The sequence below is a fragment of the Macaca thibetana genome, chromosome 14, assembly GCF_024542745.1.
Source record: "Macaca thibetana thibetana isolate TM-01 chromosome 14, ASM2454274v1, whole genome shotgun sequence".
NCBI classification, from domain to species: Eukaryota; Metazoa; Chordata; class Mammalia; order Primates; family Cercopithecidae; genus Macaca; species Macaca thibetana.
Genome location: NC_065591.1, coordinates 15873556 through 15898374, shown reverse-complemented (window position 1 = coordinate 15898374; position 24819 = coordinate 15873556). Strand labels below are relative to the sequence as shown.

At 48.6% G+C, this 24819-nt stretch overlaps 2 protein-coding genes across 3 annotated transcripts in view; one reads left to right on the top strand and one right to left on the bottom strand.

The window, feature by feature from the left end:
- Positions 1–24819, top strand: part of SERPING1 (serpin family G member 1) — a 437682-nt gene that overhangs the window by 221879 nt on the left and 190984 nt on the right. The window lies entirely within an intron of this gene.
- SLC43A3 (solute carrier family 43 member 3) lies at positions 1525–22414 on the bottom strand. Of its 2 annotated transcripts, none has more exons than XM_050758542.1 (14): positions 22323–22414; positions 21487–21552; positions 20886–21251; positions 20436–20565; positions 18884–18930; positions 16196–16272; positions 15860–15952; positions 12708–12847; positions 11522–11619; positions 9876–10049; positions 9558–9674; positions 4548–4734; positions 3786–3909; positions 1525–2496 (listed from the first exon to the last, which is right to left on the bottom strand). In XM_050758542.1, the coding sequence occupies exons 3-14, from the start codon at positions 21067–21069 to the stop codon at positions 2392–2394; spliced, it is 1476 nt and encodes a 491-aa protein (XP_050614499.1). In that variant the 5' UTR covers positions 21070–21251; positions 21487–21552; positions 22323–22414; the 3' UTR covers positions 1525–2391. The 2 variants fall into 2 exon arrangements, with proteins under 2 accessions (XP_050614499.1, XP_050614498.1); XM_050758541.1 differs by lacking the exon at positions 22323–22414 and adding an exon at positions 21964–22061.

The following is a 24819-nucleotide window of genomic DNA, read 5'->3' as shown; positions in this document are numbered from 1 at the left end:
TTTTTTCTGGCTCCTTCTAATTGGTTCTGAGGCCAAAACAAGAATCCACTCATTCAGTGATCATTCATTCAACAAGAATTAGCTGACACCATGTGGATGGTAAGCACAGATTAATTAGAGCCAGGTGAGACCAGACCTTGCCTCCTGGAGTTTGCTGCCCAAGCAAGGGGTGGGAGGGTCATGATGTGGAGGCAGATGCCAGTCACCAGGAAGGGTGTAACCAAGTGCCAGGGACTCAGACATGCTGGAAAGCCTGAGTAATGATTTTTGGAGAAGATGACATTTCGAGCAGGATCCCAGCAGACCAGATGGATTTCACAAGCTGAGGCAGGGTGAGCCGCCCACACAGAGGAACTGGTGCACACACAGACCCGGAGACCGGGAATCCTGGTCCACGGGGATGGGTTCTGCCCCTCTGTTGGTAGGAGGTAAAGAGGGCAGGGGAGAGGTTGAGATTACACTAGTGACAGTCTTGAATGTCAGGCTAGCATCTGGGTTTTTGTCCTGTGGGCAGTGGGGAGCTGCTGAAAGCTTTTGAGCAGGGTAACAAGACCAAATTCAGCCATTAGATTTAGATGCTGCTCACAGACACCACTAGAACTCTGGTGTCCACCCTCAGACCCAGGCTCTTGGGCCCCTGGAAAGTATACCCCGATGCCTACAGGAAGAAGGAAGAGCTGGGCTTCAGACCCTTCTGCATCTTTATAGCCCCCAGCACCCAGGACAGGGCCTGACACGTGGCAGGTCCTTGATAAACATTTATTGAATGAATGGATGGATGCACCTGCCTGCCAGCCCCCTGCCTTCCACCCCCATCCCCGCGCCTCCCACCGTTCTTCCCTAATCCCTCTGCTAACAAGGTGGGAATGAGACAGCTGGTGTGCCCCAGATTCTCCCATCCCACCCACCTGCCATCTCTCCTCCTGCACCCTCAACTTCTCCCTCTTTGCCTCCGTCCTCCCCGAGGGTCATGAGTAAACACAGGAGCAAACCCTCATGTGCTCCCACCACGTGCTAGGCAGTCGAAATGACTTTACACTCTCACCATCACCGTCAGAGATAAAAATGATTACCTGTACTTTGCAAGTGGGGAACTAGTGTCTCAGACTGGTTAAGGGGCTTGCCCAGCTGCTGAGGGGCAGAGTTGAAACTCAAACTAGGACTTTCTGATTCCATCCAGTGCTCTAGCTGGGGATGTGGAGTGAGGGGTAGGGTTCTGCTGAAGGTTAAGGATGTGGAGAGGAAGAGGAAGCAGAGGGGTTCCTGGAGGAAGAAGTCTCTGGGCCCATGTGCCAGGACCAGCGGGGTGAATCATAGACAGGGTTCTCGCCCCACGTCTGGGTCCAGCTGCCACACTAGGATGTGTAGCCAGATTCCCTACGCTCTTCTCATGCCAGGGTAGGGCCTCCTCAGAAACACACACATACACACATATATACACATACACACACACACACACACACACACACACACACACACACACACACACCCCAGCCCCAAAGCCTAGAGAGATGCAAACAGTAGTTGCCTTAGACACAGAAGTTTTATTTTTCTATAAAATTATTCCCCAGAGAAATTTTCTTTTAAATGCCCAAAGTAAATAACTTATATCCCTTCTTGAAGAGGAAAACATCCCCAAAGATAGTTTGTCAGAAATCCTTCGGTCAAGCAGGTCAGCTGGCTCCCATGGCCCTTGCAGTGGCCTGACTCTGTCACTGTCCCTAAAACCTTCTAGGACATCTGCTCCAGGAAGAACCTTCAACACCAAAACTCATCTCAATTTTACAGATGGGAAAAGTGATTCTGAGACCAGACCAGGGTCAGGCCAAGGTCATCCAGCATCAGTGGCTGGGCTGAGACTGGGCCCAGGGAACCCTGTCTGCTCCTCTTTTTCCCAGAGCTGTGAGTTCTGTAGCCAAGGCTGCACTCTTGAGGGAGAGCTGGGAAGTATGAAGTATAGCTGAGGCCAGGACAACCTCACTCTTCACCTGAAAATTTAACCCGTGGCAGAGGATCCAGGCACACATGGGCTTCAGAGCCAAACAGGCATAAAGAAGTAGGTGACACACTTCCTCCCCCGTGTCATCTCCCCTGGAGTCACCAAGGCTAAGTGCAAGGAGACACTCCTGTTTTGAAATAAAGAAGTTCCACATGCCTTTGCTTTGAGTCTGTGCAATATCAATCTGCTTGGCAACTGAGATTCTTTTCTTGCTGCTCAAACGTCCTTGTTAACAGTTAAATATGTCTTTGCGTGTGTGTGTGTGTGTGTGTGTGTGTGTGTGTGTGTGTGTGTGTTTGCTGGGATAGGCAGTCTTTTGGGACACGAGGTCCTCAAAGGTGGAGAAAGATGAACAAAACCATCCTCAGGGCTGAAAAGTGAGGGCTTCTGAACTATGCAATTGCAGAGGGAGTTTCTTTCCAAGTGTGGCATTCCCGGTATACCAGAAAGGGGTGGACGAATGTCAGAAGAATGGCAAGCATGAACATCACATTTACCTGCAGGGAGAGCAGAAGTGAGGTGAAATCCAGGAATTCTGAACAACAGAACTGTTGCTCAATGAAGGAAGCACTGATCCATTCCATGACCAATGAAGGGACCAGAAGTCTACCGAGTTTATATTCTACTTTTCACCCAGACACTATGGTGCCCTGGAGGAAGGATTTTCAGTTACTTTTCATTCTGCACTACGGGGTGGGGAAGGGGAGGAATATTAAGCCCATTTCACAGGTAAAGAAACAGACGCCTAGCGAGCATTCAATGTCATGTTCATGGTCACATGTGAAGCTGGTAGAGGCACCAGCTAGAATACATATCTGATTACTTGGTCATCTGATGTCACAATCAAGTCATTCGCCTCAGATTTCAAGTTTAGTCTTTTGGCCATGAACAGTGGTTGACGCCTGTAATCACGGCAATTTGGAAGGCAGAGGCGGGTGGATCGCTTGAGGCCGGGAATTCAAAACCAGCCCAGGCAACATAGCGAAACCCCAGTGTCTATCAAAAAAATAAAAAATAAAATAAAATAAAAAGCTGGGCATGGTGGCACATGCCTGCAGTGTCAGCTACTCAGGAGGCTGAGATAAGAGGATCACTTGAGCCCAGGAGATCGAGGCTGCAGTGAGCCGAGATTGTGCCACTGCACTCCAGCCTGGGTGACAAAGCAAGACCCTGTCCCCAAAACAAAAACAAAAAACATTTAGTCTTTCTTTTCTCCAATGATGGACTTAAACTCCTATTCTACAATTTGCTGCTCTTTTTTAAAAAAATGAGGCAAATAAGAGCTGTGCTGTGGTCAAAATACAGAATTCAAGGTTGAAAGACTTTTGCTCCTTAGCCAGTGCCTCTGAACACATAAGTAACCTCTTTGAGCCTCAGTTTCTGCAAAGAGCAGGAGAGTCATGCCCACTTCCTAGAGCAGGACCTCAGAGCATCCCTCCAAGTGTAAGGACACAGAGGTGAAAGCACAGAGCTCCTGTCCCTGGGGCCAACTGTGGAAACCCTGCGTGGGCCTAGGGGAGAGGCCAGGGTGGGCCCACACTCACCACAGGCAGGCAACACCTTTGAGGTCTCAGGATTTTGCTTGAAGTTTTGTGAGAATTTCCACCCTAGTCCAGAATGTCTGTTTCCTCACACACAAAAATACTTTTGCCCCAAATGTTTGAATAACACACTCTTTGGGAAGCTGCGCCACGCTACATACCCAGGCCATCACAGCCAGATTTGGGGCAGCCAAGGCCTAAGGCCAAGGCCTCCTGCCAGGGATGCCCATCCTCCCAGTACTCACGTAAAATGGGTCATTCTGAAGGGGGCCTTTGATGAGCGTGAAGATGGGGAACTGGAGCAGAGACACCACAGCTGACAAGGCCATCACCAGCCCAAAGAGCTTGCCAAAGTGCTCCGAAGGGAAACTGGGGAGAGAAACCAGAGGAGTTCCAGTGAGCTTCAGGGACCCTCCCTCCAAGCAGGAGCCTGGCTTCAGGGGCCTCTGTCAGCTGCTTGTTCCCAGCTCCCCTGTCCTAGGCCTGCCCTCCACCCACACCTGTCTGGCCTTTCCCTCTTCACCTCTGCTCAGACATTTGACCCACAGAACCCAGAGAAGGCACATGCGGGGCCCTGGACAAACAGAGAGGACCCTCATGCAGGCTACACCAGGGAAGAAAAGACAGGCATGTAAATGGATAGCATGCCAGACAATGCCCGTACTAGCAAAGGAAGTAAGACTAGAGTACTAAGGACACAAAGAAGGGAAGACACTTCTCCATCTCTTCCCTGGAGAACTGGAACAGAAGTGGGCCTCAGAGGATGAATACAAGTTCACCAAGTAGAAAACAGAGGGAGAGGGCACCGCAGATGTAAAGGCTCAAGTGCATGAATGTTCTATCCTTCCCACCGCCTCTGGTCTCACCCCCTCCACACCTGCCCCCAAACCCAGTCTCCCGCACCTGACTGCTTCCAGGCCCAGCCTCACATCCCAACTTCTTTACCTCCAGCTTCTCTTTGCCCCAGTGTGTCCCATTGCATAAGAGCCCGCCCCAAGGCCACTTACGCAATGGTGAGGAAGGCCGCGTTGCTCCCATAGAGGAAGGAGCGGCTGATCACTTGCAGGATGAAGGTGAGATACTGGAGAGGGAGGACGGGGACTGAGGCACAGAGGGCGAAGCCCAGGCACAGCAGGGATGTCAGGGCCAGCGAAGGCACCGTCGAGCAGAGAGCCACTGCCAAGGTGGAGGAACCTGGGCGAACAGAGAGGAAAAAGAGGGTCTCTGTAGGCCAACCCAACAGAAGTCAGGGAAGGGCCAAGGAAGACTGGAAAAGGGGGAGGAGCCACTATCCATTCACTGCCCCAACAGAAACCTGGGAGTCATCCTCGAATCCCTTCCCCACAGGCCCCACCTCAAATTCATCAATGATGCTGATCATTCACCTCCTACATACCATTCAAATGTGCCCACTCCTCTGCAACCCCACTGACTTGTCCTAGCTTTAAACCACCATTAACTCAGTCATGGATTACTGCAATGCCCTCCTTACAGGCTACACACATCTGCCCCTCCCCGCCCTGAACATGTGGCCAGATCCTCTTTGTAACACTACTGGTAATAGCAAAAGGCTGGAAACAATCCAAATAGCCGTCAGTACGGGAACGCTGCAGCAACTAGGTTGCAGCCATATAATGGAGACCCAGGCAGTGGTTAAAAGGCATGAGGAGAGGTCCCTGCTACACAGCACCCTCAGGATAGAGCTACACCAAAAAAAAAAAAAAAAAAAAAACAAACCCTGCGGAATAGTGTGTACAGTATACTACCTTTTATCTAAAAGAGAGGGAGACGTATTGACATGGTTTGGCTGTGTCCCCACCCAAATCTCACCTTGAATTGCATCTCCCAGAATTCCTACCTATTATGGGTGGGACCTGGGTTGGGGAGGTAATTGAATCATGGGGACCAGTCTTCCCCATGCTATTGTTGTGATAGTGAATAAAGCTCACGAGATCTGATGGGTTTATCAGGGGTTCCTGCTTTTGATTCTTCCTTATTTTATCTCGCCACCACCATGTAAGAACTGCCTTTCACCTCCTGCCATGATTCCGAGGCCTCCCCAGCCATGTGGAACTGTAAGTCCAATTAAACCTCCTTTTCTTCGCAGTCTCAGATATGTCTTTAGCAGCAGCATGAAAACTAATACATGTATATACACCCACGCAATGTTTATATTAAAAAACATAAAAATGGTTACCTAAAGAAGAGGAAAAGGGGTACAAGAAACAGAGAGGGAAACTAAACTTTTTTGAATATATCTTGTTTCACAGTTTTAGCTTTGGGAAAATGTAAATGTCTGATATGTAAATGTTTTACAAATACAATTAAATAATAATAGGAAGAAAACAAGTAAAACAATCTAAAAAATCGGAAACAAAATAAAATAAAATGAAACCAATGAACATAACTCTATACCAAGCTGGTAATCCTTAAAATACAGTAATTTGGCCCAGTGTGGTGGCTCACACCTACAATCCCAACACTTTGGGAGGTCAGGGCAAGCTTGAGCCCAGGAGGTCAACATTAGCCTGGGCAACACAGACCCTTTCTCTACAAAAAAAAAAAAAAAAAAAAAAAATTAGCCAGACATGGTAATGCACGCCTGTAGTCCAAGCTACTTGGGAGGCTGAAGGGAGAGGATCACTTGAGCCGAGGAGGTTGAGGCTGCAGTGAGTCGTGATCGTACCACAGTACTACAGCCTGGGCAACAGAGTGAGACCTCATCCCTAAAAATAAAAAAGAAAATATGGCAACTTGACTGTACATCTCTCATGGGATATATCCTAAGGATGAGAAAGGAATAAGAAAGGACAGAAAAAAGGAAAGAAAGAAGTAGCAACAGTATTTAGCAATTGTACTGTTATCAAGTAACATCAATATTGCTAAAACCAGTAATTATATTTAAAATACTATATATGTGTATGTACGTGTATATATGCACATGTTAGGAACCAAGATTATCAGAGGAAGAGAAAGGGCTGCAAATGTAAAATCAAGGAAATAAAAATTCGAATAAAAATATCAGTATTAAGTATTTATGATATTTTTCTTATCAAAAATTATATACATGTTAACTCTATCCAAAGCACAAAAGCAGTGACAACGCAGGAGCAATAAGAAACCTCGGCATCCAGACTGTAGCCTCTAAATACCATTTCCAATTAAAGAAACCCAGGGTCAGTTGGGAAAAAACGACGATTTCAGGTCTGGGGCAGGAAACACACCTAGTGAAATGGACCTGAACATTTAATTGTGCTAGAAAGTAAGGATACTGTCTAGAAATCATATGATTTTGTCTAAAAGACACAGATTCTGGGTTGGTAAAGTTTTCAACGGCCAAAGGTGAGACAATTTGAGCATCAAGAAGAATCATGACAGAACAGATTGAAACATGTCAAATATATTTTAAAATGAAATTTTATTTAAAAAAATGAGTAGCCATGTCTGGAGGTCACTAGGGTACCAATTCATTATTTCGGACTGGTAAATAAACATGTAAACCAAGCATTTATTTCTAGGTAACAAAATAGTAAAGAATGTTTTTCTTTCTAAAAGAATTCTAGTGATTAAAAGCAGAAGATAGAAATAGAAAATCATCCTTTTGGCCAGGAGCAGTGGCTGTAATCTCAGCACTTTGGGAGGCCGAGGCGGGTGGATCACCTGAGGTCAGGAGTTCGAGACCAGCGTGGCCAACATGGTGAAACCCCATCTCTATTAAAAATACAAAAATTGGGCCGGGCGCGGTGGCTCAAGCCTGTAATCCCAGCACTTTGGGAGGCCGAGACGGGTGGATCACGAGGTCAGGAGATCGAGACCATTCTGGCTAACATGGTGAAACCCCAGTCTCTACTAAAAAATACAAAAATCTAGCCAGGTGAGGTGGTGGGCGCCTGTAGTCCCAGCTACTCGGGAGGCTGAGGCCGGAGAATGGCGTGAACCCAGGAGGCGGAGCTTGCAGTGAGCTGAGATCCGGCCACTGCACTCCAGCCTGGGCGACAGAGCGAGACTCCGTCTCAAAAAAAAAAAAGACAAAAAAAAAAACACAAAAATTAGCCAGGTGGTGGGTGCCTGTAAAGCCAGCTACTCGGGAGGCGGAGGCAGGAGAATCGCTTGAACCTGGAAGGCGGAGGTTGCAGTAGGCCAAGATTGTGCCACTGCACTCCAGCCTGGGCAACAGAGTGAGACTCTGTCTCAAAAAAGAAGAAAGAAAAGAAAATCATCCTTTTGTAATCCTAATAAAATAATGGGCCTAGGCATTGATCATTAATGGCTGCTAAAATCACTAAGTATATGGTTGATGGGAAACTTTACAGCGGATGGATCAGACTGGCAATGTCTAAACCAGTTGATCAATCTTAACACAGCAACAAGACAACAGACACCAGGGCCTGCTGATGGGAGACCAGAGGAAACCCACAGCTCTACCTCTGAGTTATTCATGCAAAAAAAAAAAAAAAAAAAAAAAAAAAAAAAAAAAAAACCCAAACAATTAAACTGTGTTTCCTCCAAGCTTCTAATCCCACTGTTTACAGGAAATACCCAAGGAAAGGAATACTTTTAAATAACACATTAAAACAATGCCAAATCCAAAATATGGGGAAATGGCGCAGTTTCTTCAACAAATAAATAAGAAAAGCGGGGAGGACTCTTCTAGATTTTAAAAGCTATAGAAGACACAGCAACCAAATACACTGCATGGACCAGGCATGGATCCTAATTTGAACAAACCAAATGTAAAAAGATGTATTTGAAATGATTGAAGGAATTTGAACAGTGACTGCACAGTAGGTGATATGAGAAATTATTGGTTTTTTTAGGTGTGGTCATGATTTTATGGGGATGTTTAAGTAAAAGAGGCCTTATATGTTAGAGAAACATTTATGGGTATAGAGAAATATTTACAGATGAAATGATATGATGTCTAAGATTTGCTTTGAAAACTCTAGCAGGTGTGGGAGAAGCAGGTGCATGGGGTGGGGGAAGGGATAGATGAAATAAGTATATAAAATGTTGTCTACTTTTGTCCCCCCTGACCCAGCAGTTAAAATACCTCAGCATATCTCTACTCCTCCAACCATGTCCAAGGACCAGGCCAAAACTCCCTGATGTGGTAAACAGCCTGACCCCTTCTTACCTCTCTCTCTCCAGCCACTTCCCTAAGATTCCCCAGTGCTCTGTGTCCTAGCCAGCCTGATTCACCTGCCCAGATCCCTCAGTGTTTCACTCTGTCATTCACCATTTTGACCCCACTGTGCTCCTGGGCCACTCTCCAAGGCCCCACTTCTTCATCTCCTCCCTTCTTACTCATCCTTCAGGTCTTGGTTTAGATGCCACCTCCTCCAGGAAGCCTTCCCTGGCACCAATCCCATCCTCACCCAGAATAGATTATGTGCCCTTCTTTGTGCCCCCATAGCCCCCTGTGGGCTTGCTTCATGGATTGTAACTGCCTATCTGCCTTTCTCCACCCTCTAGACTGAGAACACCTTGAGAAAAAGAACACATCTGTCTTGTCTGCTGTTGAATTCCTGGTATCTGGCACCATGGCTGACACATAACTGTCACTCAGTGACTAGTGTTTTAATGAATCAATGAGTGTAACCAGACAGGGTTAAGAACACAAAAGAAGACTGAGCATGGTGCTTCACGCCTGTAATCCCAGCACTTTGGGAGGCTGAGGTGGGCAGATCACCTGAGGTCAGAAGTTCAAGACCAGCCTGACATGGTGAAACCCCATCTCTACTAAAAAGACAAAAATTAGTAGGGGATGGTGGCACACGCCTGTAATCCCAGCTACTCGGGGAGCTGAGACAGGAGAATCTCTTGAACCCAGGAGGCGCAGCCTGCAGTGATCCAAGATCACACCACTGCACTCCAACCTGGGCAACAGAGTGAGACCCTATCTCAAAAAAAAAAAAAAAAAAAAAAAAAAGAGAGAAAGAGAGAGAGAAGACGTCATGGGGTAAATGAAGACTCCCTTCCTGGTTCTCTGACCAGCCCTGCCCTCCCCCGCATCTCACCTGTCTTTCTTGCTTCCTTCTGGTACTTCTGTTTAAGCCGGTCCATGAGCAGGCCATTCCAGGGAGCACACAGCACTCCGAACTGAGTGAAGGCAAAGGCATTTGTGTAGGTGCTGACTACAGAGGGAAGAGAGAGGTTGGTTGATGAGAAGTTTCCAAAACTCCCTTCCAGGCAGGGACTCTCCCACCTTGCTCTTGTCTGCACGTCCCTCCTCCCCACACCATCAGACCCTCCTCTGGTGTGTACAGCCCTGCTGGGAGGCTCTGTGTTCCCAGCTGGGATGTGCAGATGGGCTACCTCCCAGCCCCACCATATACCTCGTGCCACGTCCCCACCGGCCATGTTGGTCAGCAAGGAGTTGAGAGTGCCAATGAAGAGGTAGTGCCACAACTGTATCACAGACAGCCACACCAGGTGCCAGGCAAAGCGCCGAGACAAAGCGTAGCTCCAGAAGGAGCGGGGTTCCTGCTTCTGCCCTTTCCCTGGGGTCTCTAACGGGGAGAGGAGGATCTGGGCGTGAATTGCGAGGAAAGTGGACAGGTAGGATGGGGAGGGTGGAGGCTTCAGTGGAACATTTCAGGTCCAGGCCCACCTTCTACCCTTGGCTCCCATAACTCACCCGGCATGCTCTGCGCCTGCCTCAGACTCACACATCCCCACCTCCCTGCTTTGTCATGCTGGCCCTACCACCTTGGATGACCCTCTGTGTTCTTCTCTATTGAAATCCGATCTGTCTCTCACAGCCTGGTCAATGACACTTCTTGCAGTAATACCTTCCTGATCTTTCTCAGCCAGAAAGGTGAAAGGAATGACAAGGAGAGGAGAAAGTCAGAAGGAAGACGAGGATGAGCGTGGACACTCTGTTCTAACCTGCTCCTCAGTGCCTCCCTTTCTTTTGGTACCAGTATCCTGAGTTTCCTTAGGAAATCTTCCTCTACCTTAATCTTCATGATCCAGATGGCACCGTGAATTCAGGGTTCTGTTCCTCTCTCAAGGTTAACCAATGAGATGGTTCCTCCTAACAAGGCAGACCGGCCGTAAGTTTAGATTAGGACGGACCTAATCTAAAATAGGTCCTACATCCTGGCAAGTTCAATTTCCTCCCTTGATTTTGGAAGCTTCCCAGAACCCTATTCTTCTTTCTTTAAAACAAATAAATAAATATGTGTTTTGGATCCAACTGTCAGATGGTAAAAAAAAAAAAAAAATCAATTTTATTGTGTATATTTAAGATATACAACATGAGGTCATAGGATACATATAGCTACTAAGATGGTTACTATAGTAAAGCAAATTAACATATCCATCATCTCACATTTCTACCTGTTTTGTGGCAAGAGCAGTTAAAATCTACTTGTTTAGCAAAGTCCCAGACACAATGCAATTTGATGACCTAGAGTCTTCATGCTGTGCATTAGATCTCTAGGCCTGTTCCTCCTGCTCATCTGCTCCTTCATGTCCTTCAACCTGCATCTCCCATCTCCTCTCCCACCCCGTTCTTATTTCTACTGTAGCTAGCTGCGGTTTGTGATGTGTGTAATCAAAGACTCAGAACAGAGAGGAAGGAAAGGAAGCAGTGATAGAGTTGGGACAATAAGAGAGGACAGACCCAGGAGACCTGGAGAAATGGGGACATTGCACCAGACTTAGTGCAATGGCATCACAGAAGAGGGCAGAACCGAGGAGTTGGGGGAAGGGAGGGCAACCCATGGAAGGCAGGCTGGAAGCGGGGGAAAGTGATGGGATGTGAAAGAGAGAAAAGAGGGACAGAAAAGAGACAAAAGCCCTGCCCCTCTCTGGACCCTCCATTAACTGAGGGGGTTGGAAAGATGCCTAAGGTCCTTTCTCTGTCCTGCCTTTCCTGATTCTGGGCCTCTGGGGGAGCTCTGGAGGTGAGGGGCCAGGAAAGGCACAAGGAGAGACTCAGGTCTGGAGGAGAGAGAGATTAGTCAGCAGGGCTCACCTTCCTTTGCTGAAAGGACCTCCTTTGACTGTAGCTCCCTGTTTTCATGCTCAGCTGTTTCCTTCTCTTCCTTCATGGTGCCATTCCCAGAGCACAGGCTATGGAAACAAAAGCCCCACCAGCAAGGCCAAGGACTGTGAGCTGAACCTGAGACTCAGACTGGAGGGAACAGTATAGTGAATCCCACATTTCACCGCACTTTGGAATCACCTTTTAGCCACCCTGACGCCCAGGCTGCAGACCAGACCAATTAAATCAGTATGTCTGGAGGTGAAAGTCAGGCTTCCTTTTCTAAGATCTCTATGTGAATCTAGTGACTCTAATATGCCGCAAAGTTTGGGAACCACTGGAAGTATGAAAAGAGCAGGGCAGGCCAGGGTTCAAATCCCAGCTCTGCCTCTTCCTAGCAACAGAAAGATGGCTCAGACTTAACCCTTCTGAGCCTCATTTTTCTCATTTAGAAAATGGAGATAAGGATATCTGAGAGGATTATTGTGAGGATGAAATCAGAGAGCACATGGGGTCTGACAAATAGTAAGTGAGCAGCAAAGGAACACCCTTCCTCTACTCCTTGTGGCAACTGACTGCAAAAATGATCACATGTTTTCACCTCCTCTGTATTTACCCCCATTTGAATGAGACTTTGCAGCTCTATTTCCCCATGCCCTGAATCTGGGCCAGCCTTGTGAACTGCTTCAGCCAAAAGAATGCAGCAGAAGTGGTTGTGCCAATTCCAAGCCTAAACCTCAAGAACACTTGTGCATTTCTGCGCTCTTTCAGAACCCTGAAATCACGGTGTGAATGAGCCCACGCTGGCTTGCTGGAGGATGACAGCCACGTGACCCAGGCATCCCTGTCACTCCAAACCTATGTGAATGAGGCCATCCTAGCATAGTCAGCCCCCTTGTAACCCTCCAAATGATCAGATGCATGAATGAGCCCTGTCAAAATCATCTACATCTGACCCTGATCAGTAGAACTAGCCAGCTACCCACAGACTTGTGAAAAATGATAAATGCTGAACGTTTTAGGCTGCTGAGTTTTGAGATCGTTTGTTATGCAGCAATAGCTAACAGATGCACTGCTCCAGTCCTCCTCCTCTCCTGTGACAGGTTTGCTTTGCCCTGTCCATCCCACCCTAGGGCCAATGAGGGGCTCTGGCCCACAATCGCCAGATAGTCCTTACCCGTAGCTGTAGTTGGGGGGCAGTGGGTATGGGATGTGCCCCCGGGGCATCAGGAGGAAAGTGCGTGCTACATGCCAGGTACTGCAGACAGAGAGGAAGATGAAGGAGGCCTTGAGGCTGATGCCCTTTTCATAAAGAAGCTGCAGAAGGAGGAGGAAAAAGTCAGTGTCACGCCCATGTTCACAGCAGCACTATTCACAATAGCCAAAGGATGGAAGCAACCTAAAGGTCCATCAGCAGATGAACAGCTAAACATAATGTGATCTATACACACAGTGGAATATTATTCAGCCTTTAAAAAGGAAGGAGGCCACCATGCTGGCTCACACCTATAATCCCAGCACTTTGGGAGGCAGGAGGACCACTCGAGCCCAGTTCAAGACCAGCCTGGACAACATCATCCCTTCTCTACTGGGTGTGGTGGCACACAGCTGTAGTCCCAGCTACTCAGGAGGCTGAGTGGTAGGATTACTTGAGCCCATAAGTTTGAGGCTGCAGTGAGCCATCACTGGGCCACTGCACCCCAGCCTGGACAATGAAGCATGACCTTGTCTCCAAAAAAAATAAAATAAAAAGGAAAGAAATTGACATACACTACAACATGGATGAACTTTAAGAGCACTATGCAGGGCTGAGCTCAGTGGTTCCTGCCTGTAATTCTAGTGCTTCAGAAGACCAAGACAGGAGGATTGCTTGAGTCCAGGAGCTTGAGACCAGCCTGGGTAACAGCAAGACCTCATCTCTACTAAAAATAAATAGATAAATTAGCTGGGCGTGGTGGTGCATGCCTGTAATTCCAGCTACTCGGGAGGCTGAGGTGAGAGGGTGTGATTACATGATTACATGATTACATGCCTGTAATCCCAGTACTTTGGGAGGCTGAGGCAGGCAGATCACTTAAGGCCAGGAGTTCCAGACCAGCCTGGCCAACATGGTGAAACCCCATCTCTACTGAAAATACAAAAATTAGCAGTGCATGGTGGCACGCACCTGTAATCCCAGCTACTCGGCTGGTTGAGGCAGAAGAATCGCTTGAAGCCAGGAGGCAGAGGTTGCAGTGAGCCAAGATCCTGCCACCGCACTCCAGCCTGGGCAACAGAGCGAGACTCTGTCTCAAAAAAAAAAAAAAAAAAAAAAGGTTAAGATAGTAATATTTATGTTATGCATGTTTTATCACACACAAAAACATCAGCAGAAGAGGCAGGAGCTGGAACCCTGTTTTCTAAGGAGTCCGAGTACAAGCCATCACCTACCATCCTGGAAGCTGATTAGGGATACCTGGTACACATATGGCGCCACTCCAAGACACACCCGGCAGTACAGGAGTCCTCATATGACCCTTCCCCACAGCCGGTGGAGCCAGTGCCTTTCTTCCCCCAACAACAGCAAAGGCCTTTTGTTCAAAGGAAATTTTACACAAAAATTCAACTTACAAAACACATCAATGGGGAGCTTGCCAGTCATCTCCCTCTTTATTCTCCTTGGTGACTGGCATGACATCAAAGAGAATCCCTAAGTTCCTCGATGCTCAGTTTGAAACCACTGACCTAGCCCAACCTCCTCCCATTTTACAGAGAGTGACATTGAGGTCCAGAGAGGTGCAGTAAATTGCTCAATGAATTGTCAGAGTAAGCAGCAGCAAAGTCAGATTAAACTAAGAATTCCCACTCCTGCTGCCTTTCCCCTTCCAACTCTAGACAGACAGGAGAGAGGTTGGGCATGGTGGTTCATGCCTGTAATTTCAGCACTTTGGGAGGTCAAGGAAGGTGGATTACTTGAGGTCAAGAGTTCAAGACCAGCCTGGCCAACATGGCGAAACCCCATCTCTACTAAAAATACAAAAATAAGCCAAGTGTGGTGGCAAGCCTATGGTCCCAGTGACTCAGGAGGCTGAGGCAGGAGAATTGCTTGAGCCCACTAGACAGAGGCTGCAGTGAGCCAAGATCCCACCAATGCACTCTAGCCTGGGAGACAAAGTGAGACTCCATCTCAAAAAAAAAAAAAAAAAAGAGGAAAGAAGGGGAGGCATACCCAGGGGAAGGAGGAAGAGCCTGGAAAGTGGCTCTTGTGCCAGGAGTAGAAAGGCTTGAGTGCCCCAGGGACTCAGTCTCTGTATGACTCTCCAAACCTCCAAAGCTTATAGGACTAAGCTAGACTCATGTCTGGGTAGTGACTGCCAGAGATCCTCTTCTCTGCCCCCATAACCGACATGGAATGCCAACTGCCTCTGGCCTAACACTAAGCCCAGAGAGAAGTCCCAGGTTGGGTGGCTTGAGATCCACACTCTTCCCTTCCTTTCACTCAGCCATCTGTGGCGTGCCGGCTTTAGTACTCCAGCTTGTTGTCTCATAATTGAAGCATGGTTGCCACAGCCCCAGCTATCACATCCTCACACCGCAACATTCAATGAGGAAGACTTCATTTGTACTCTGCTTTCACCCTCCGTCAGGGAAGAAAAGCCCCTTGAGTCTTCTAATATACACACCTCCTTTATCTCATTAAAAAGGACTGGATCCTATGCTGACCTCCATCCATCACTAGCAAGGGGTAAACGGATTGCCGTGGTTGGCTTTGATCAATCAGGATTCATCCCCTGGGCTAAGCAGGTCACTGCCCAGATAAAACCATTCGCAATGAATAAGGCAGAATGGTTGTTGATTGACCTCTAATAGCCTTGGCAACAGTTCATCCCCTGAAACCTCAACATCAGCCATTGGGACAGCTGGACAAGCCTCCGTGTCTGCCCCTGCTGTACCCACTAGCCACTTGCCACCTTCTTGTCCAAATTAGAAGCTCACAGCAGCAAACACCCCACTCTGAAGGGCCCCCAGCCTCTGCCCAACATTGGCCCAAGCACATCATGACCACTGCCACAAAAGCTTGGGCAAGGCTGAAGAAGGGGCTTAGTGGTTACAAGCTCAGGCTCTAGAACCAACAAGCCTGGGTTTGAGTTCCAGTATCATGGCTACTAGCGGCAGAACCTTCATTGTTAAAAGCTTTTTAACCTCGGAGACTCAAATGCTTCGTCTGTAAAATGGGGGCAACATAGTACATACCTCACCGAGTTGATGGAGAGAAATAATGCAAGGTTCACAAGACAAGCGCCTGGCATATACAAGTGCTCAATGAATGTAAGCTGTTGCTATATTTACCTTAATAATAAGGAAGACTGCCGAGGAAGAGTCAAATGCTCCATTGTAGAGAGTGATGATGGTCGAACGGTGTTGGCCAAATAGGTTCCCAATCTGCGGATGATAGGACCAGCCTGGATCACGTATTTATTCATGAAACAGATATTTCCTGAGGATCCAGCATGTGGCAGGCCCTCCTTATACCCAAAGTCACCTTCTACCGCTACAGCTTCCACCTCAGCTTGAGCCAACCCCATCTGAGGCAGCCAATTATAGAAAAGGGTCTTACCTTCCCTCCACCTTCCCTCCACCTTCCCTCCACCCTGCCAAGTGCCTGGGATTAGGGAAGACTCCCACCTGCAGGTTGGTGATGAGAAACAGGATTCCCCCAATGGTGAGCATTGGCATGGCCAGGAAGAGCAGCACAGCTGAGCCTGGACCATCAAAGTCAGAAGCAGGATGGCGTCATAGTGCAACCCAAACATGGAGCCCCAACCTCTGCTCCCACCTGCTCCAAATTCCCAACAATCCTAGTGTCCAGGCCCCAGTTCGAGCCAGCATTCCAGCGTCCTTCAAGGGTTTTTAGGATACTGGCCAAGGTTTCCCCAGATATCTCTGTGGAAGTCTCCTGAGCCACCTTCTTCCCAGCCAAAGTGGGTCCTCAGTCTGTGGCAGGCCAGGAAGTTTACAGACAGAGGCAGAGCTCTAAGTGAAGCCACCTCTCTTTTCCCTCAGTAAACCACAAGCTGCCTCTCCTTTTCATCCTTGACACTCTAGGAAAAGAGGACCCTGGACTCAGGTGCCAGGCTCAACCCTCAAGCCCATCCCCTAATTCATGGCATTGGCCTTGAGCCTCAGTCATCTTATCTGTTTAATGGGAACAACAGTTCCTGCTCTGCCGGCTTAGGTGCTACGAGAACTGAGTGAGAAAAGGACAATGGTCTTTTCTTTGTTCACTAAACTCTGAGCACTTCCTTGGTGCCAGGCAGTGTGCTTGGCACTGGAAATACAGGATGAATAAAAGATACTCCTTGCGCTTAAAGAGACTGACATGCAAACAAATGGTTATAACAGGTCTGGTAAGTGTGAGACCACAGCAGAAAAGCTCAAGAGCTGGGGGAGGAGAACCCTTGACAAATTATTCCTCCCCAAACCAGACTTCTGCCCACCATTATTCTGGCCATAACCTATGCCTGTCTTATTATTTGCTAAAATGTTTTAAGTTGACTCACTCTTATCCCAAAAAAAATCTATTTTTAAAGGACACTTTATTTCACTACTGTAGATGAAAACACTGGCATTGCTTGTCATGAATAGGAAGTAACTGTAAAAATAAATGCAATGAAAGGAAAACAATGTTATTCAATTGTAGCTGGATGCATTTGCCCTCACTAGAATGTTCAAAGCCTAAGACCTGCTCTTTCCATCAGTGTTAAAATCACACTGGCCCCACATCAAGACATTCTTTCATGAAATCAGAAGGACTGAAAGAGACATAAAAAGGGAATAGCTGTTCTGTCAGGTGATTTGATGTTTGTTAGTGTAGTTGATGTAGTATGCGTGTGCCCCTAACATCCTCTTAACTACCGTGCTATACCGTAAGAAGCACTGCCAAGAGCCAATTTTAGAGTATTCACACAATTTACCATTCAATTTCTGTCATTATAAAATGTACATCTCTCCTATTGCTAAAGGTTGGAGGCTTCTTTCACAATACAGTCCTTGTGGGCTCAATGCTTTTTTCAAAACCGAAAATCCCTCTACTGTGGAGGAAGAGGAAGATTGTTGCTCAGACAATTTGCAAGCACGAGTCAAATATTACCCAGCCACCACCTCCACATCCAGTCGCTTAAAAATCATTTACAGGCTTTTAGAGTAGATGATGCTGGTTTGATAAGGAGAGTGGTTTGAAACAATTGGTTTGAGGTGCCAGGCCATCTCATGAGATCTGTGTGGGCAAAGACACTCAGTCTCTGCGTTTGCCCAGCATGAGTGCAGACAATCTCATGATGCTGTTGGGCTTTAGCATAGCTTACACACACAAGAGTAATGTACTCTTCTTTCCTAAACCAAAAATTGAGCCACAGGTCTGACACTAGGGAGGAACCTCGGGAGGCATCTCGTGGCCACCATAACCAAGGCAATGAGAGAAAGAAGAGTCAGGGATCAGGAGGCCTGCATACCAGGCCCACCTCCCACTCGCTTTCTCTGTGGCCATGAACGTGTCTTTGCAAAGGGTCCCTTTGTGACCTCAGTTTCTCCTCTGTGTAATCGGTGGAAGGGTGGTGGAGAACAAACCAGATTGGAATTCCGGACTTACAGACTGGTAAAATTTGAAAAAAAGATTTTGAGTACAATAGGGTTGTCAACTTTTACCCTGCTAAGTAAGGATATTTTCAAAATGGTCATTCATGTAATCATTTCATTAAAAAGAAAGAGAACATTTTAACACATATAAGATGTAAAAGTTTTTCGTTGTTTTGTTTTTTAGGGTTTGTTTGTTGATAGAGTCTCACTTTGTCACCCAGGCTGGAGTGCAGTGGTGTGATCTCGGCTCACTGCAACCTCTGCCTCCTGGGTTCAAGCAATTCTCCTGCCTCATCCTCCTGAGTAGCTGGGATTACAGGCGTGCACCACCGCCCAGCTAATTTTTGTATTTTTTTTTTTTAGTAGAGAAGGGATTTCACCATGTTGGCCAGGCTGGTCTCGAACTCCTGACCTCAGATGATCCACCCACCTCAGCCTTCCAAAGTGCTGGGATTCCAGGAGTGAGCCACTGCGCCCTGCCAGATGTAAAGTTTTGAATAAATTCTACTCTATAAAGTAATCCCTCTCCATTGTCCTTGCTTTTCACATTTTCTCAATAGACTAAACTGTTTTCACAGATCAGCAATAACTCAAGATCCTTCCAGGATTCTTTCAAGCTACAGATCTCTGAATAACCACGTGGTCTGTATGTCTTGCCTATAGCTCTCTGCTCACACCTGCCCCAGCCACCAGGTGCCCCTGAGCTTGCATCCCTCCCACCCACCTGACAGCACTCACCTGCAGAGGTGAAGGCTATGATGAGTGTGGCGGTGGTGTAGAAAAATCTGAAACACAGACCAGGAAAAGGAGAATATTGTCAAGAAAGGAGAAACCTGGGAGACAAACGTGATTCTGCTCACCCAGCCCACAAGTGTAGGACTTGACCGCACCCTCAGCCTGGGATGCAACGGGCACTGATGCCTCTGAGCCCCAGGCTCAAAACCAGGTGAGAAGCCGCGATGAGACTGAGATGTGGTCCTGACCTCATGGACAGTGCATTTTGCTCATTCTGAGGCCCAACGCTAGCATAGGCAGCCTTGGACAAGGAGCTCAGCTGATGACGGTTGGCTTGGGACTTAGCCAGGACAGAGTGGGCAAAGCCAAGATCCTCCCACCTGGAAGCCCCAACAGCCCATCCCCTTGGAGAAGGAGGTTAGTGCCTGGTCTGCAAATCAAGACCTTGAGTTCTAACTCCTCCTCACTCTGTGACCTTGGGCAAGGCGCTGTCCTTCTCTGGGCCTCAGGAGCCTTTTCTATAAAAAGAAATGATTGGACTGACTAGCTCAGAGTGCTATGATTTCAGGATTACAGTCCCAAGGTTATAAGGCTCCCTTAGCATTTAGGGGTCTTGTAAGGCATGGAGTCAAAAAAAAAAAAAAAAAAAAAAAGCAATGTCCTAAGGCTCGAGAAGAGGGAGGGGACAAAGGAAGGGGAGGAAAGGGGAGGTAGCAGGGAGCCAAGGACCAAGAAGGACTGAGATACAGTCATTCTGCATCCAAAGGCTTAAAATGTAAGGGACTGGCTTTACTCTCTGGCTATGTCCAGAAAGGCAGGCCCAGCTAGCCCTCCCGTTCCTCTCTCTGACAGCTGATCTCACATGTGCCTCCCTGGGAGCACCTGCTCTGAGCTGTATCAGTCCCCAGCAGGGCGCTGATTATCGCTGAGGCTGCCCACAGAGCACGAGATTAGGATGCAGCAACACACTGTGTGTGTGAGATCACGTCCCGAACCTTCTGACTCATCTGCACAGGAAACCCCCACTGCCTCCCCTCCAGTCAGAAAGGACCTGAAATTCCACCAGTGGCAATACCAAGGAAACTTCCTATTAGCTAAGCCCCTGGGGAGTGATGGGGGAGGGAGGCGGTGAGGAGGATGAGGATGAAGCCTGAGCAACCTGGATGTGAGGCTGTGCAGGGGATGAGGACAAGGATCGTTGGGGTGAAGGAAGAGAAGAGCAATTTTAGTTTTTGCTAATTTTGTAACCTGGCTCTAAGCCAGCCCTTACAGGAAGTCAGCCTGGCCTCCGGCTCAGTTCAGCACGTGATAGGGAAGCCACATTCAGGCGGAGCAGGGAAAGAGGTAAGGAAATGGAAGCGGGGCTGTGGTGAAGTGGGGAGTCTACAAATTCCCGCTGCCTGGGGCTGTTCCTAACAGCCGCTGGGAGCTAGCAGCAGGTGTGGTGCCTGGCAGGGCGGCCGGGCCATCTGACCTGGATTTCACTCCAAGCTGGGCTGCAGCCTGAAGGATTCCTATCGCCCACCTTTGCCTGGGCTGGGCCTTTCGGACTTACATGGCTATGAGGCGTGCCACGGTGGTCTTGAACCGGTCAAAGATGTAGCCAGTGGGGAATGTCATGAAGTTGTTCATGAAGGACCCCAGGGTGAAGATGAGTGAGAACCTCTCATCCTGGGCCTTGCAGTCTGGAGAAGAAAAAAGGTCTCCCATGCATCCCAGCCTTCCTGCCAAATGAGCACACAGCCTGGGCTCCCCCCTCCACCTCGGACAGCTGGTCAGTCAGAAGCTCGTCCCTTCAGCTCAGTTGAAATGTGGCTGCCCCTAATTACCCCTCAGGAGCTGGTGCCTCCCTTCCAGGCACTTCCCAGACCAAGTGGGCTGAGGGCTGCTGAGCCTTCCTCTCATCATAGAAAGAGGGGTGGGCAGGGGGCAGAGTCCTTCCTGCTCCTTGCCACCACCTGGGAGCCAGACTTAACTTCCTTAGAAAAGTCATCCCTGCCCTTACCGGCCTGCCCTGTGGCATTGCCAATCGGCCCAGCATCTTGTCCACACAGCTCCTTAAAGTAATCCTCATTCTTGAAGACAAACACTAGTGAAGGCCAGCCAAAGAGGACGCCAGCAAAGCCCAGGCATTCCAGCAGCCCCGTCAGCAGTGTGGCCACGTGCAGGGGCAGGCCCTGGCCCGCCATGAGCAGAGGTGGAGTGGATCTTCAAATCCCACTTTGTCCTCCTGGACGGATCACAGGCGCTGTAAGCCTGGCGTTTGAGCACTTGGAAAATTCCTCTGGCAAGCCAAGCCCTTGCCTTCCCGTAGCTCTCTGGTTCTGTTTCAGGCCTGGGCAAAAACCGTCAGCGGGTGATTCTCTGGATCCTGTAAAATAAAGACAGAGGCTGCTGGAAGAGGAGGCCTGCGGGAAAGGCAAAGGTGGACTAGAGTTATTTGTGGGGTGCATTAAGAGGCAGGGTGATCATGGCCGCTGGCAGCAAATATGGGGAATAGATACTCCAATACACTATCTTAGGCACTGCATTTGAGTAACCACGTGGTAAGTAGAGAGGCAGATCTTAATTGCCACCTGGAGTCACAGGTGAGATAAACGACTTACCCAATAGCTCCCCGGCAGCAGGTGGAGAAGCGGAGGCTCCTGCGCTCGAATTCTGAATACCGTCCACTAAAATAATGACAGCAACTTAACCAGGTGCAGGGGCAGGGAGGCCCTACACAGAAGACACACACTCCCGCTGCCAACTTGATGTTGTTATCTTCAGTTTATTGACAATGAAACAAAAACTCCCGCAGATTTCAGGAACTTGCCCAAGATCACAGGGCTAGTTTAGTCACGAGGCAGGCCATTCTACTGCCAGAAATACCCCAGCTCCCATGACCCTCGCCTAGGACTCGCAAACATGGTCCCCGCTGCCCTTCCTCGCATCAACTTCTACCAGGAAAGCCTCGGGGGGCCGCTCCCCGCCAGCCTCCGCACCCCGCTCCAGCCTGCGGCCGGCCCTCCCCGCAGAGGAGCCCGAGGGGCCAGCCGGGGCTCGGAGCCCCAAGGCCCCCGAAAGGGGACCCCTCGCCCTACCCGCGTGCTCCGCGCTGGGGCTCTCCGCGCCCTTTCGTTCGCATTCGCGCCTCTCGCCGCCCCTCCCAGTCCCCTGCTCGCCTCCGCCCCTGCCTGCCCTCCCGGAAGGGGTTGGGGCAGGCCTCCCATTCTCCATCACTTCCTTCTTCTTTTTCCTTGCTCACAGCCTCCCGCGCCTTTTTTTACCTCTCCCTTTTGAAACTTCTCCCTCTAGGATCCCCTATAACCCCAGCGGTGTCTTTCCCTCCCTCCTCATTGCCTTTCAGCCTCCCAGCCCCCTTGCTTCTGCCTCCCCTAACCAAGTTAGTTGAATGCTGTTACACGCTCAGGCCCACCTAGGAAAAATGTCACCCACTTACCCAGAGGACACGCAGACAGCACATGCGGGCATAGGGACACACACACTCTCTCTATTTGTGCATTTTGCCTTGACCGCTGCGTGGGCAGGGAACATATTTTTCCTATTTGCTCACCACCTCAACCCTCTCTCCCAGTTTCACAGTCCCACAGCTGCCAAAAACATCCCAACCACAGAATCAGGCAGCCAAGAACCAGGACTGAGGGCTTTTCAGAAACCACCGCCTGGAGGACTGCCCCATCTTTTCGCTCCCGAAGACCCCTTAGATGACTCCCGGCCTCACCCCCACCCCCAGGTTCTGAAAGAGCCTTCCCAGCAGACTGCATTGATTAACTATTCATTCATTGCCCCATTTTTTATTAATCAAAGACATATATAATTGCCCATCGGAGCTTGTGATCAGCGTGAGGTAGCCAGTCTAAGCAGCTGCCTTACCATCCTTCCAGTCCAGAGCACGTGAGCTGATGTCTTCTTTGGCCTGAGTGGCTGTTCCCTTGTCAAAAGCTCAGTTTGGGGGAGAGCTTCTTGCATATTAGATGCAGTCTGCAGACTCCCAACCCCAGCTACCTGGATCCCGTGGGGGCCCAGGAACTCCAGCTATTCCAAGCCCACTCCTCTTTTTTTTAAGAGGAAGAAATAGAGGTTAGGATAGGGGACAGCCAGAACTGAGTATTTTCCAGATCCAACTGAGTATTTTCCAGTTCACCACCAAAACACAAAAGATAAAGTCTGTGACCACTCTAGTGACTTGACTGAATGGAGGAAGGGTGGCTGGGGTCCTGTACCCCAAGCTACTTGCTAGTTATACAACCTGAGGCAAGCTCTTTGGCTGCCCCACCTGTAAGACAAGGACAATAGGACCTTAATTATAGGAATTGTCTTAAAAGAAGTATGAGATGGGTGTATGAGGTCCCTGCATGGCGCAGGTGCTGTAGGCAGATTGTAGGGTAGTGGATTTCTAGTCTGCAGTTATGTAGACAGAGCCAGAGAAGCAGCTTTGGGGAGGAATTTTAAAGGAACTTGCCCATGGTCACTCTACGAAGCCGCAGTACCTTCCCAACTCTGAAACCTATGCTCTCATCACCCCATCTTAACAAACATTTGGACATTAGAGAAAACAAGTCTCTTCTTAAAATAACATTTTAAGTTATTTTAAGAAATACATTTTAATCCACAAAAATATAGCAGCCCGGGACAATCAGGGCTTAAGATGCAAGATTTTCTATTTTACTGCAAGACAGACTCTGAAATTAATGCATGCCCTATCTTCTGGTCTTTTAGTCTCCTGAGGACCTTGAGGGATCAGTAAGTGTGGAAGTAGCAAGGGAGAAACCGAAAAAAGTCAAAGCAAAGAGAGAATCTTATCTTGTTACCTCTCTTGACTCAGAGCCTCCACTACACACCTCCCAACAATGTCTGCAGAAGACATGGGCCTCTACTAACACACGTCTTACTGAACTCTTGGGACAGGAAATTAGAATATCCTCTGAACCATTCCCATGTTCTTTGGTTCAAATTCCAGCAGCTAGAAAAGGCAGATGCTATTCTGATCACTCTCCTGCCTGGCTCCGATGAGGATTAATGAGTAACATCGGAGAGAGAAGTGACTATAATAAGGTCTGACGGCACACCCAATGTCTTCATCCCTTTTCTCTTCGCCTCCTTCTGCATCATCTCACATCCTTTTTTTTTTTTTTTTTTTTTTTTTTGAGACGGAGTCTCGCTGTGTCGCCCAGGCTGGAGTGCAGTGGCCGGATCTCAGCTCACTGCAAGCTCTGCCTCCCGGGTTTTTACGCCATTCTCCTGCCTCAGCCTCCCGAGTAGCCGGGACTACAGGCGCCCGCCACCTCGCCCGGCTAGTTTTTTGTATTTTTTTTTAGTAGAGACGGGGTTTCACCGTGTTAGCCAGGATGGTCTCGAACTCCTGACCTCGTGATCCGCCCGTCTCGGCCTCCCAAAGTGCTGGGATTACAGGCTTGAGCCACCGCGCCCGGCCATCCTTTTTTTTTTAATTGATTGATTGGTTCAACAAATACCTGTGGCACCCCAGGCTCTGTGCCAGGTGCTGGGATTCATAGAGAAGAGATTCAGTGCCTGCCCTCAAGGGGCTCCTTCTCTAGTGGGAGAGACAAAGAAACGCAAGATTTCTGGAGTGAGAGAATGGTCTTCCAGGCAGAGGCCAGCACAGCACATTGAAAGGCACGGAACCTCAACAAAACAAGAACATATGGGAACCAGCTAGAGCACAGGTTTGTGAAGAAAGTGGCAAGATTTGAGGCCAGCGTCACTGTCTAAGTGAGGACATTAACATTTCAGCCCACATCAGTCAATCATGTCCTATTGATTTCACCCCTTAATATCTCTCCTATCCATCCTTGACCACTGCTCTATGCAGACACTTATCATCTCTCACGCAGGCATCATCTGCTTCCAAGCCATCGCCATTCTGCTGCAAGAGTTTATTTCCATGGTTGCCACTGGATGACTTCACTTAACTG

Coding starts and splice junctions, on each gene's coding strand:
- SLC43A3 (XM_050758542.1), bottom strand. CDS start 21,069: ATGGCGGGCCAGGGCCTGCCCCTGCACGTGGCCACACTGCTGACGGGG. Junction 11,620..12,707: donor CCCCCCAACTACAGCTACGG/GTAAGGACTATC, acceptor TTGTTTCCATAG/CCTGTGCTCTGGGAATGGCA. Junction 10,050..11,521: donor GGTCCTTTCAGCAAAGGAAG/GTGAGCCCTGCT, acceptor TCTCCCCGTTAG/AGACCCCAGGGAAAGGGCAG.